Source organism: Polyodon spathula, chromosome 14, assembly GCF_017654505.1.
Source record: "Polyodon spathula isolate WHYD16114869_AA chromosome 14, ASM1765450v1, whole genome shotgun sequence".
Classification (NCBI taxonomy): domain Eukaryota; kingdom Metazoa; phylum Chordata; class Actinopteri; order Acipenseriformes; family Polyodontidae; genus Polyodon; species Polyodon spathula.
The window spans coordinates 19,446,505-19,461,311 of record NC_054547.1 but is presented as its reverse complement, the minus strand read 5'-3'; the positions used below and the strand labels follow the sequence as shown (position 1 = coordinate 19,461,311).

Genomic DNA, 14,807 nt, shown 5'->3' with positions numbered 1-14,807 from the left:
TGTTAATTTTAGCTAAGGGTTAAGGTTAGGGTTAGGGTTAAGGTTAATAAAAAACCTGATTTAGTTTGCTAAATATGACTACAGTAACAATTTGAACTGATTTCAAGCATATGATCGATTGGATACTGATCATCCATGGGGTTCTGGTGTTTGATTGATCATCGATAGGGATCTGGTGTTTGACTGATCATCAATAGGGATCTGGTGTTTGACTGATCATCGATAGGGATCTCGTGCTTGCAGTTTTAGCTTGCCTATTATACAGTATATTATTAACAGTTAACAGAATATAATGAATGTACATTAGCATATTTATTAGCTGTTTGTTAACAGTTAATAAACCAAAAAAATGGCCCTTAAAATAAAGTGTGACCGGCACCTGGGCTCTGCAATTAACAGTAATCTACTGTAATAGGACTTCATATGAGGTGCTTCTCCTATTAATTAAAGTTGGATTTCAGTGCTACTTGCATGAATTGTCTCTTAATAAATTCAGTATATATTGAACATTTCACCAGCCTGTGTGTGTTTACAATTAGAAAAACTGGAACTTGAGCCCTCATACTATTTTTTTTTTCCTGGAGGTATTAGGGGCAATTCTAAAGGTTGTCTTACAATCATCTAGATAGTTTTTAGTTTATTTTGGAAAGTGGTCGCAGGACTTGAACTTGTCTAATTTGTTTTCGAAAAATCTATATTTGAATTGGTGTTCAGGTACTTTCAGATTTAAGAGTAGACCGCTGGTTGTAATGAGTGTTGTGCCAGTGAATATACAGCCTGGAAATAAAGAACAAAAAAAAACAAAAAAACATTTATAGAAAAAAAAACAACAACTTGAATATTATTTTGCTGATGAGAGGTAACTTGTCAGTATTGTTTTATAGCTTGTTTTGTTGTGCCAACGATTTTACAATTAATTGCATATCTGTAATCGCATATTTCTGGTATAAAGTGAAGCAGATTTCTTATGAAAATTCACATGCACATTACAGTGTTATGCATTTAAACAGAATATACAATTATGCGGAACTGATGTACATTTTCATTATAAATGGGCTTTACAATGGTATGCAATTATCAGGTATACAATTAAATGTATCTGATGCACTGTATATGTTGTCATTGCATAAAATCTTAGGCACAAGGGCTATGCAATTAACTAGAACCTACTATAAAAAATATGATTTAACATGAGGTGCTTCGTATTATTTAAAGTAGGATTTCCGTGCTACTTGCACGAATTATCTACGTGCATGAATTCAGTAGATATTGATAAGTCTGATTGTGTGTGTTTGCAAATAGAGAAACAAGAACCCTGACTGATACTAAAAAAATAATCTCTTCTCACTTCGCTCGACACTTTTTGTAGAGGTATTATTATTAAGTGCAATTCTGATGTTTTCTTGGTCATTGGAGTTTCTTTTTCGAGGGGAGGAGTGTCTGGCAACACTGCATACAACACGGACTGTTTTAAAGAGTATTGTTAGCTTGACATACGTCTGTGCCCACGCTTGCTTCGTCTTGCCAAAGTTACTATTTTTCTTCTCGCCTCCTTCTTTGCAGAGTTGACAGAGAAATGGAAAGAAGCCAAGAGTACGAAGTTCAAGGGAAGAGACAGGCAGAAGATTGGAGAGTTCTTAGTTATAAAGCTGAATCGGGGAACCTTTGAACATGCTGTAGATGCTATAAATAAACAAGTCAGACACAATACATTTAAAGGAAGTTAGACTGTCGGTACGTATGGACGTCTTTTTGTTTGTGTTAAAAACTGACTAAATAGACACTAACATTTTTCAAATTTTAATATAATAAATGTGTAGATTTTATTGACGTATTTGTTTAGATTTTTTTTTTTTTTTTTTTTGTTAAGAAAAAACAAGCCAGCATTACGACTGTTAAATTGCATGTTTAGGTTTTAGTTACCAAGTACGCCTTTCCAAGCTTTTCAAATCTTATAATCTAACTATGGACTTTTTAACCTCAAGGAATCGACAGATTACTGGCACTTGTGTTTTTTTGTTTGTGTTTTATTTTGTATTAAGGGGTTTAGGACAAATGAGTTACTAGTACTTTTAAAAATTAAAGCGGTATTTTGATCGAAATGCATGTACATTTTGCGTTCAATTCGGAAAATCATGAAATCATAACCCCTTTATCATTTATGGTTTAGGCAATCTCATTGTATTGTATGCATTTACTAATGTTACCATTGTGTAACATAGTGTAGTATATTTTTCATTGCTCAGAGTATTCAAGCTTTATTTTTATCAACTCAGATGCCTTGAATAAGTAGGCATACAGTGTAACGAATGTTGTCTGCGTGTAGCCATTCTTTCTTATTGATTCTGTATGCAGTTTGAGCAGTAACACTGTATTGTTTTGTCTAGATCGTCTTACTCCTCAGGAAAGCTAACAGGTACCCATCATGAACGAGTGCCACTATGAAAAGAAGATGGAATTCTTCTACAACCACAGCAACAGCAAGACTGAGGATGATTGGTCGGGGGCCAGACTCATCATTATTCTGGTTTTTGGTTCGATATTCTGTTTCTTTATCTTCCTGTCAAATGCAATGGTCATAGCAGCAGTGATCACTAACAAGCGATTCCACTTTCCCTTCTATTACCTACTTGCTAATTTAGCAGCGTCAGACTTTTTTGCCGGAATAGCCTATGTGTACCTTATGTTCAACACGGGGCCCGTCTCCAAAACACTCACCGTGCACCGCTGGTTTCTGCGGCAGGGTCTACTGGACACAAGCCTGTCAGCCTCCTTAGCAAACCTGCTGGTCATTGCGCTGGAGCGCTACATCTCCGTCATGAAAATGACATTGCACAGCAACCTCACAAAACGCAGAGTGACTGTCTTAATTATCATGGTGTGGGCAGTTTCTATTTTCCTGGCCGCTGTGCCCAGTTTGGGGTGGAATTGCATCTGTAGCCTTGACGACTGCTCTATACTGGCACCCATTTATAGTCGGAGTTACCTGGTTTTCTGGTCAGTCTCCAACCTTTTGATCTTTTTTATCATGGTGGTTGCTTACATGAGGATCTATATGTATGTGAAGAAGAAAATTATCGTCCTGTCGCCTCACACCAAAGGCTCGATAAGTCGCAAGAGAACCCCTATCAAGCTCATAAAGACGGTGATGACAGTTCTAGGTGAGTTGGACCAATTATTTAAATTTTTATGAAGGTGCAGAAGTGTGTGTGTGTGTGTGTGTGTGTGTGTGTGTGTGTGTGTGGGAGGGGGGGTTAAAGTTGTACTTCACACTGTTTTATTTACATTTTCAGAGTATGTAATTTCATATTGGTTATGTCCAATTGTTTGTATAATCATGATTGTTTCATACAGATCTGACTCATAAAACTAGTCAAAATGTAAAGTTTTTAAAAATCCTAACAAAAAGGTTTGCCATACAACGGCTGCACACTATACCCCTACCTAGGACTGTAACACTACTCTGACTAAGTCCAATGAATGTGTTGGACTCTGTCCATCTTTACCTTTTTGGTACATAAGTAGACATTCAAAGCAGCTCAGCTTCTGCATGCTGACTGTACCAGACAATGATCAGTCCCTATTGTCAGAGGTTCCTTTTTTTATCAAAAGGCTTAATTGTAGCCCACTAGCTGCCTGAGAATCTCACAGCATCGATCATTCTCTGGTCATTCACTGGTGAAAGTAGGAATTATCCTACTTTCACCAGTGAACATAGTTGGCACCTCTTTACTTGAGAGGCAGCAGCAGGTGCCCCACAACACGGAACCAAAAGTACACCGCGCCAGCTTTAGCAGTGGTTGGTGGTTTAGAAGCAGTTTTAGCTGGGTTGATTGTGGTTTGCACATATGCTCAATTTTTGAGTAGAAACAACTCATACGTTAACAAGTGTCATCCGCCTAAGGTCACAGTTCCTCTCTGAGTCACGGAATGTTCAGAGACAGAGTTTCAATGATTTCTGAATTCTTTACCAGTTAAAGTGGCATGTAAAATTATTACAGTTTATTAGTGGTACAACAATTAATTGATGCATCGATTATTGACCTGGCCTTAAATTTCCCAAACTTCCTTTACATATTGGTTAAAAAAATACAAAACTCATGTTTATTCTTTATTTTGAAGAATAAATCATCAAAGCATCAATTATCATTGATAAATGTCTATACAGTAATCGAATATGAAATTAGGTTGCTGATTACACCACTAAAATTTACATAAAACCTTACAAAGGTTTTAAAATGACATTTCTTACCTTTGCCATTTTCACTGATTCCCTTATCACTGAACACTACCCTGCCCAACACATCTTAGTATCTGTGCTTAAAGCCTAACCTGTGCAGGGCTTGCAAAATTTTGGTAATGGTACTTGCCCTTTGGGCAGTCCATTGTCGACATTTGGTTGTCCAAACAAATGTCAGGTTGCCCATAATTGACCTATGGACTGTGATTTGTACAAAGTACACTGTATTTAATATAGGTACAGTATCTCAGGTTATCTCACGCCAAGGAAGTGCATGTACATGGATTAGGGAGTGGTTAACATATAGAAAACAGAAAGTACTGATTAGAGGAGAAACCTCAAAATGGAGTGAGGTAACCAGCGGTGTACCACAGGGATCAGTATTAGGTCCTCTGCTATTCCTAATCTACATTAATGATTTTGATTCTGGTATAGTAAGCAAACTTGTTAAATTTGCAGACAACACAAAAATAGGTGGAGTGGCAAACACTGTTGCAGCAGCAAAGGCCATTCAAAATGATCTAGACAAGATTCAGAACTGGGCAGACACATGGCAAATGACATTTAATATAGAAAAATGTAAGGTACTGCATGCAGGCAATAAAAATGTGCATTATAAATACCATATAGAAGATACTGAAATTGAAGAAGGATTCTATGAAAAAGACCTGAGAGTTTTTGTTGACTCAGAAATATCTTCATCTAGACAATGTGGGGAAGTTATAAAAAAAAAAAAAAAAAAGGCCAACAAGATGCTCGGATATATTGTGAAAAGTGTTGCCCTTAAATCAAGGGAAGTAATGTTAAAACTGTACAATGCACTAGTAAGACCTCATCTTGACTATTGTGTTCAGTTCTGGTTACCTCGCTATAAAAAGAATATTGCTGCTCTAGAAAGAGTGCAGAGAAGAGCGACCAGAATTATTCTGGGTTTAAATGGCATGTTATATGCAGACTGGCTAAAAGAGTTGAATCTATTCAGTCTTGAACAAAGAAGACTACGCAGCGACCTGATTCAAGCATTCAGAATTCTAAAAGATATTGACAATGTCGACCCAAGGGACTTTTTCGACCTGAAAAAAGAAACAAGGACCAGGGGTCACTAATGGAGATTAGACAAAGGGGCATTCAGAACAGAAAATAGGAGGCACTTTTGTACACACAGAATTGTGAGGGTCTAGAACCAACTCCCCAATAATGTTGTTGAAGCTGACATGCTGGGATCCTTCAAGAAGCTGCTTGATGAGATTTTGAGATCAAAAAGCTACTAACAACCAAACAAGCAAGATATACTGAATGGATTCCTCTCGTCTGTAAACTTTATGTTCTTTATACTTTTTCAACATCAAAATTCCATACTTTTTCCAGATTTCCATTTGTTTTCACCAGACTTGTGTTTTAATTAGTTTCTACTAGTTTTTTGATAGTTATCCACATAGGCAGGCAGCCACAGAGCATTGTAGCTTTTTGATCCAGAAGAGAAGTTGCTCCTGGTTTTCTAAAAATATTTGTCAGAATCTGGAGGTGCGTATCTAGCAAGAGACAAGGCAGGTATGCAAAAGAGAAGTAAGATACAATCTAAGAAATGTCCAATATTTGAGAACTGTGTTGCATTATTTACAAAAAGAATATACAAAGTTGTGTATATTAAGTATACTTGTGCAAAAATAAGATAGTATAATGGTACCAATAGTATACTAAAACCAGACAATTTTGGCACAAGTACACTTGCAGTATGTTACTTTTTTGTAACCGATGATATTGGATTCCATCCAAACGTCTTTATACCCTCTGTTAAATGCTGAACACTATGGGTGGTGAAAAATAACAAAAATGAAATAACAAATGTGCACACATTATATATTAAAATGTGCAAGTGTCGTCTATTAAGCATATTCAAATACTTAGTACAGTACACCCCCGCTATAACAACCCTGTTTGGGTCTAAAGCCTTTTGTTCGCTATAGTAAAAGGACAATCCAAAACGAACAATATAAGCTGCTGGAGTAAGTTAAGGACCTTGGATAAAGACATTAGCTAAATTATTATTAATAATATTAGTACCGTTGTCATGGGAAATAAGTTAGCGTTTGCCTTTTGAGCCTTTCTACGCATGCGCGAATTTTAGAGTTTAAAGGTTAAGCCGTCGACTTTTTGTCTGTGTACTTTTATTCAGAACAGACTGTGATTGCGATGTTCGCAGTGTGTCTAGTAAATTGTTTTACTCTTGTGAGGATATTTATTAAAAGCTACAGTACATGTGGTAAACATCGGAAACATGCCGTTGTAATATTAATAACACGTTTTTCATATTATTATTTAATAATAGGTTAACTTTAGGCTACAGTTTACAAAGTTTACATTTCATCGCTGGATACTTTTTACAAGTTTTCTTCGTACATGTACTTGCAATATATTTGCAAGTATTAGCGAAAGAAAAATTAATACAATACATGCATTATTTTATATAGGGGTTATGGCATAAACAGAAATAATTTATCATTTGTCGTGCAATTATATTTGTGTTTAAAATGTAGTAACAGTTTCTAATACGACATATTATCTATTGTGTTAAGTTCAATTCTTAGTTTACAAAGACGTGGCAGACTCACCAGAGCTGTCATTTTAAATTTGTAATCGACGCGGATATTTATTAGGTACAAATAATACAGGGAGAAAGAGAAGTAAATAGAATACATGTATAATTTGTATGTGTTGACATACTGTATCAGAAACCGTTATTAATTTGAATTGCGATTTATTTTACAGATTACAGATGTTCACATAAATAATATAACTGCACTTTAGGGCGGTATGTATAGGAAGCCAATCGTTTTGTGCGTTTCTCAAATTATATATACACCTTAAAACACCACCTTCCACTAAAAACGTGGACGTTTTCTACATTAACAGGTTTAGATATCACACGCAGACTTGATTACAACGTCATAAACATTATTCTCTACTTGAAGAAAAGTGTTTGTACCCACTTTCCAACGCAATTTATTGAAAAGGTTCAAAGTCACCGAGCAATTTACCATGAAAATAATATAACTGTTAAAGTGAGCTTACATAAAAACGTATTAAACATTTATTTGCTTACCCCACAGAATGACACGTCCACGAACGACATTTTTTAAAGGAAATACACATTTGGCAAGTAGTGACTTTAACAATGCATAGACATAAAGTATAACGACAAAGTAATGTTTTTAAAATATTTATTTATGTTAAAAAAAAAAAAAAAAAAACTAAAAATACAGCAAGCAGTTTCCTGAAGATAAAATGTATTTATAATACAAATGAAAATACTGTCTGCAGTACACTTCGATAAATAAGATTACACCATATTTAAACAAAGATTACTTCTGCAATGCAAAACTTGTTTTCCTTTCTCAAAAAATATACAAATGGTGGCCTGTAATTTTCGATGAACACAGAGAACCATGCCTTTAAGTTCTAAGATTCGCGCATGCATAGAAAGGCTCAAAAAGGCAAACGCTAACTTACTTCACGGCTAACTTATTTCTTGTGACACAGTTTTTTCTTTGATTTTCTTTATTATTACAATATTTGTCACTAATAGCACTAAAATAATAATAATAATAATAATAATAATAATAATAATAATAATAATAATAATAATAATATTGTGAATGAAAGTAGAATTACAAGTACAGTAGCTATTTGTGGCATGCTGCATCCAGTATTTTGGCTATACCCAAATGTTAATTGAAATCTTGGTTCCTTATTTAAAAATAATAAATATAAAAATGTTGCTTTGCCGTGCCGGTTGCACAGAGCTGTACGAGCCAACATCAGCAGCAGCGGCAGTTTTATTATTATTTTTTTTTAAAAAAAGTATTTAGTCGTAAATCAGCATAAAGCCATAATTTCGCTTCTATATATAATATATATATATATATATATATTATATATATATATATATATATATATCATATATATATATATTATAGATATATGGGGTGGGTGTGTGGTGTAGACAATTTTATTTTAATGACACACATTAAAATAAAAGTACTATTTACAATTTTTTTTCGCTACAAAAATTGTAAAAAAAGCGATTTAGCAGCTACATGCTAAATCTGAGTCATGATGCTATAGACCGCCAGATTCAGACGGTGAGCAAAATAATCTGTTATACAATGACATTAGAAATGTGTGTAGCAAAGGAGAAGCCATACTAATGGGGGATTTCAACTTCCCCCAAATAAAATGGGAAAACCCGGTGGGTAGCGCGAAGGATGAAATAGAAATGGTGGAAATGACAAATGACTGCTTCCTAACACAATTTGTCAAGGCACCCACTAGAGGGGAGGCATGCCTTGATTTAGTCTTTTCAAATAACGAAGATAGAATAACTAAAACAGAGGTCAGAGAACCACTGGCAAACTCAGACCACAACATGGTCTCATTTGAAGTGTTTTTTAAATCCCCAAAAGTAATGACTAAAGCTAAGGTTTACAATTTTAGAAAAGCAAACTATGAAGGTATGAAACAGAGACTAACAGAAGTAGATTGGAGTAAAATAGAGAAAACACCCACAGAAGAAGGATGGTTGTTCTTCAAAAATGTAGTACTAGAGGCGCAAAACAATTACATCCCTAAAGTAGACAAATCTAAATGTAAAACTAAATTGCCAAAATGGTTTAATAGATCAATTAAAAAAAATATTCAGCGAAAAAAGGCACTTTACAGAGCATTAAAAAAGGACCAAAAAGAAAGTACGCAGAAAGAGTACACAGAACTGCAAACGCAAGTCAAAAAGGAAGTTAGAAAGGCCAAGAGAGAAATAGAAATGAACATTGCTAAGGGAGCTAAAACCAATTCCAAAATGTTTTTCCAATATTACAACAGCAAGAGAACATTCAAAGAGGAGATTAAATGTTTAAGAGATACAAATGGCAAAATCGTAGAGGAAGAAAAAAAAAAAAGCAAATATGTTAAATGATTACTTTTCACAAGTTTTTACAAAGGAAGATACTGACAACATGCCCCACATGTCATCCAGTTCCTATCCAGTTTTAAATAACTTTAGCATAACTGAGGCAGAAGTGTTAAAGGGACTAGGAGCTCTTAAAATAAACAAATCCCCTGGGCCGGATGAGATCCTCCCAGTAGTACTCAAAGAAATGAAAGAAGTAATTTACAAACCGCTAACCAAGATCATGCAGCAGTCTCTTGACACAGGGGTGGTACCGACAGACTGGAAAATTGCAAACGTAATACCGATCCACAAAAAGGGAAACAAAACTGAACCAGGTAACTACAGACCAGTAAGCCTGACTTCTATTATATGCAAACTTATGGAAACTATAATAAGATCCAAAATGGAAAATTACCTATATGGTAACAGGGTACTGGGAGACAGTCAACATGGTTTTAGGAAAGGGAGATCGTGTCTAACTAACTTGCTTGATTTTTTTGAGGATGCAACATCGATAATGGATAATTGCAAAGCATATGACATGGTTTATTTAGATTTCCAGAAAGCTTTTGACAAAGTCCCGCACAAAAGATTAATTCTCAAACTGAACGCAGTTGGGATTCAAGGAAACACATGTACATGGATTAGGGAGTGGTTAACATGTAGAAAACAGAAAGTACTGATTAGAGGAAAAACCTCAGAATGGAGTGTGGTAACCAGCGGTGTACCACAGGGATCAGTATTAGGTCCTCTGCTATTCCTAATCTACATTAATGATTTAGATTCTGGTATAGTAAGCAAACTTGTTAAATTTGCAGACGACACAAAAGTAGGAGGAGTGGCAAACACTGTTGCAGCAGCAAAGGTCATTCAAAATGATCTAGACAAGATTCAGAACTGGGCAGACACATGGCAAATGACATTTAATAGAGAAAAGTGTAAGGTACTGCACGCAGGAAATAAAAATGTACATTATAACTATCATATGGGAGATATTGAAATTGGAGAAGGAATCTATGAAAAAGACCTAGGAGTTTTTTTTGACTCAGAAATGTCTTCATCTAGGCAATGTGGGGAAGCTATAAAAAAGGCCAACAAGATGCTCGGATACATTGTGAAAAGTGTTGAATTTAAATCAAGGGAAGTAATGTTAAAACTGTACAATGCACTTGTAAGACCTCATCTTGAATGTTGTGTGCAGTTCTGGTCACCTCGCTATAAAAAAGATATTGCTGCTCTAGAAAGAGTGCAAAGAAGAGCGACCAGAATTATTCCGGGCTTAAAAGGGATGTCATATGCAGACAGGCTAAATGAATTGAATCTGTTCAGTCTTGAACAAAGAAGACTACGTGGCGACCTAATTCAAGCATTCAAAATTCTAAAAGGTATTGACAGTGTCGACCCAAGGGACTTTTTCAGCCTGAAAAAAGAAACAAGGACCAGGGGTCACAAATGGAGTTTAGAAAAAGGGGCATTCAGAACAGAAAATAGGAGACACTTTTTTACACAGAGAATTGTGAGGGTCTGGAATCAACTCCCCAGTAATGTTGTTGAAGCTGACACCCTGGGATCCTTCAAGAAGCTGCTTGATGAGATTTTGGGATCAATAAGCTACTAACAACCAAACGAGCAAGATGGGCCGAATGGCCTCCTCTCGTTTGTAAACTTTCTTATGTTCTTAACTATCGTATTCGATTTTTATTTATTTATTTTTTCCTGAATTGGGAAATAACAATTTAATAAAGGTAACAGCAATATAACAAAATGTGAATCGTGGTGAGCAGAGTACAGTAGCTTGTAATTCCACTCTGTAACTTTGTTTTAAAAAAATCATCTTCAATATAAAAGTATATACTTTGGCTGTCGTAGTGTCTGTTTTATATACATATACCAGCTCGCTGACAAGACAGGCTTGCTTGAGTTGTCAGGGATGTTTCGCGGGCAATCCTCGCGGGATTTGGTCACAAGCCATGTGTACTTGTACGTCTCTCCGGAAATCACTCAAGCATTACCAATGAGAAACATTGATCTGTCTAAACGTGTTTTATCGGGATGATCTGTGAGCGGAATATCGATTGCGAAAACGCTCTTTGATTAAAGCACAGCACGTTATCTTGTTATGGAGTAAAAAAAAAAAAAATCGAATTGCCCGATTTTTTTGTAAAGAATTTCCTGACTTTTGTGGGTTCATGCTTAAACTATAAAAATGTAATGACGTTTTTTATAATGAATTACTCAATACCAGTGCAATAAATTCCGCTACATGAAACAAGTCAACCATTAGGAAGCTATATATAGAGCTGTCAGAATTTCCACTAGTTAGCACATACCAGTTAAATGTCACTGCTGTAGAGCAATGCGTTCAATCTCATGTCCTGCTGTCTAATACATGGGGCGGTTTACAAGCCTTTTTTATTCTGTGGGCCATTTGAGCTGAAACCAGCAGACATGTCACCACTCTGGGAAGCCTGTGATAACATACACTGATATATGAGGTGTTAGGCACTACCAGAGTTTAAACAGCATGCCTGCTGTATAAAATGATTGTGTAAAATGAAAACCTTGGTTTAGATCAGCAGCTGCACGGGTATGGAAAACACAAATACATGCAGTCAGACACCAAACCCGGTGTTTATTATCTGGAAAATTAGTGTTCTGTTTGAATTTAAAACTTTTTAAAAAGCAAAAAATTGTGCCCTTTGTACATTAATGAGGAATGAGTTTGAAATGCTATCCAGAGCATCCCATTTGTACAGTGGCTGAGAAGCTAGATGAGGGACTGCGAAGGTCTGCACCCAACCAGATTTGGTATTAAACACTGATATTATGGAGAGTCTGTAGGGAGACCTCAGAGATGATAGATTGTCCTTCAGCATATGTGTTTGCTACTGTGCAGTATATGGGCTGCCTGTATTGAAACACTCCCATTTTGTTCCAAGTGAAGCATTTTTGGTTTCCTTCAGTTGATCCTGTGACCTAATCTGATCACAGACAATACACACCGGTTCTCTAGGATGACACAATAGGCATTGTGCTTGAAAGAAACATTACCAAATGGTGTTCACTGATAATGCAGTGGCACTACAATGACAATGCAATGGTACTGCACTAAGAAACAATGGTAGCTCAAGGGCAGCTACAATGACACGAACAATTGGTATAATAATACCACTTTGATGGCTTAAATTCATTTTTTGACATTGCATGTAAATGTAGATTTTTACTTTAGTGAAGAGAACAGTAGAGCCATTCACCTGATTATTTCATATATAAATACAGTCAGTATCAGTAAAATTAAGTTGATGCACATGCACAATAAATGTGCTAGGCTCTGGACTTTAAAAATCACAAGGATTGTGCAGATTTATGCATCAAGAAATCCTTATCTTTGCTTTTTACTTGGTCCCTTGCACAACCTCCTTGATCTCATGTGTTGTTTTTTTGTTAGCAGGGGGCATGCATTTTACACATTACAGTATTCTAATGCATTGAACTGAAATCATGCCATCTTATAGTATTTATAAAAACCAATAATGTGCTGAATTACTTATGAATAGATTTTGGGCTTGTGTCAGTGAAAACTTTGCTTCATAAGTCAAATAAAAAAAAAGAAATAAGTAGTAAGTTTTAAATACTGTGTTAGTATTTTAAATTTTTTTGTGGGTGGTTCTACCAAAATATAGCAGCATTAATCTTACGTGTTTGAGCAGTGCAGACATTTTGAAGAATGAAGGCCATTGTTAAATGAAACTTCTTTTTGTGGCTAGCCGATAGGGATGTTATGGAGGAGCTGTCTATTCTGGTACATTATAAACCACAGTACAGTTATCTTTGTTATACAATACTTCACTCAAAGGCACTATTTACACAGGCTGGCGTCAGATAAAAAAATAGCTTGTCGAATCCTGTATTCAGCGTTTCCGTTAACTGGCAAAGCTAGTTGACAGGCAGAGACTGAAGCTTCCTGTCAGCAAAATGTCTGTGACAGGCAGCTGGAAACATTGACTATCACTAAAAAGAGCAAATAAGTGTCCCTCTAGTGTGCCTCTAGTGTCACACTAGTGCTCCACTACACCCTTTAAAGGCACAGGCAATCGGATGAGAGTGATTTGGCAGTTTCTGCCGTAAACGTTTGCCTGTGTTAGTCGAAATGAAAACATAAAGTGCGTTTATTTTAGTATTTTTGTATATTGTTTTTTACGTGCGCTCTTTAGTCTAGATATGTCAGTTGGTCTTATGTAAGTTTGCACACCTTCGTATTTTTTCAGTACAAAATGCTTTAATTCAGGTTGTATACCTGTAGTTTTCAGTTACGGTAAGAACTATTGTGTAAAATATTTGAATTTGAAATTATAAAGCGAATATTGAATGTTAAAAAACTTTTGAAAATAAATTGTTATAAACTATGTTCTTTCATTTTCTGCTTAATTAAAAAAAAGTAGGGATGCTAAGTGAAAGGATTTTTTGTTTTACTTTTTCACATATGTATTCTCCATAACTATGTGTGTGTATGTATTGCTTTAAGAATGGACACACAAATGATGATCATGTTTTGAGTTGTGACTGGTAAAACATTTAGTGACCAGTCTCTGTGATGGGCAGCAGTTTTTCCAAGTGGAAACCATGTATATTGTAATGGGTTTCTCAGATGGACTCCTAAAAATCTTCTTTAAATATTTAGTCAGTTTGTTGTGAACAGCACATAATGTGTTTACAGTTACTGTCAGATGCAACAAAATCTACTTTTCGTCATGCAATATAGAGGTTATACAAAGCCTGTGAGTTTACGCTGATTTTTCCTTCACAGTTTAGTTAGAGACTCATTTCTGTAGTTATCGTAATTGTATGATGTGTTTTTCTGTTTTGCATTATTTGAACAAGTTAATTAAATTCAATATGTTGCCATGGGGCAACACTCTGAGGCCCTCCAACAGGGACAGAACTCCAGCTTTCTTTGATTGCAATTTAAGGATAATATGCAGTACAGTTTATTGCATACAGTACCTGCAATAAATCGCTAAAACACTGGATACATTTCTGCTGGGATTTATGGCACAAATAGCTTTCTCATAAAACTATCGTGTAACTCATGTTAGGGTTTACATTGGAGAATGTCAGGATGAATCCATGGTGGGAACATAGAAATAGCTCACAAAGTTTAATTACCAAAGGTCAGACAGTGTTTTTACTGCATCGAGATGCGATTTAGTTTGACTTTTAAATTGTTTTTTATTTGTCAGACATGCAAGTCATCAAACCACTACGACTACAAAAAGTAATCAGCCTCTTGAGCTTCCATAATCTTGTCAAAGCATTTTGCAATGGACTGAGGAATCAGAGTTGTTGTGTGGTTATTGAAGGAACCCCGTACAGAATATCTAACGGAACTCCACACACACACAATCAGGTTCCAAGCAGAGCAGCCATTATCCTGCAGATACACCTGTGGAATCATATTTGTTATTGTAATTACCACATAATTGACCAATTCCAATGCAATTCCACACCTTTCCAAGCTTATTCATTCACAGTTCCATGTTGTGTTTTACATTGAGGAAACATTCTTCTTGTATTTTCAACCACTTTGTGACCCCATTTGTTTGAAAAAATGTTCTTTCA

At 35.6% G+C, this 14,807-nt stretch overlaps 1 protein-coding gene across 1 annotated transcript in view; it reads left to right on the top strand.

Moving 5' to 3' along the window:
- The first annotated feature begins 1,436 nt into the window (after positions 1–1,436).
- The window catches only part of LOC121326641 (lysophosphatidic acid receptor 3-like), a 16,365-nt gene continuing 2,994 nt past the window's right edge, over positions 1,437–14,807 (top strand). The window contains exons 1-2 of the mRNA XM_041269976.1: positions 1,437–1,734; positions 2,388–3,161. Of these exons, the coding sequence (XP_041125910.1) occupies positions 2,426–3,161 (736 nt within the window). The 5' untranslated portion in view covers positions 1,437–1,734; positions 2,388–2,425. The remainder of the gene's footprint in view (positions 1,735–2,387; positions 3,162–14,807) is intronic.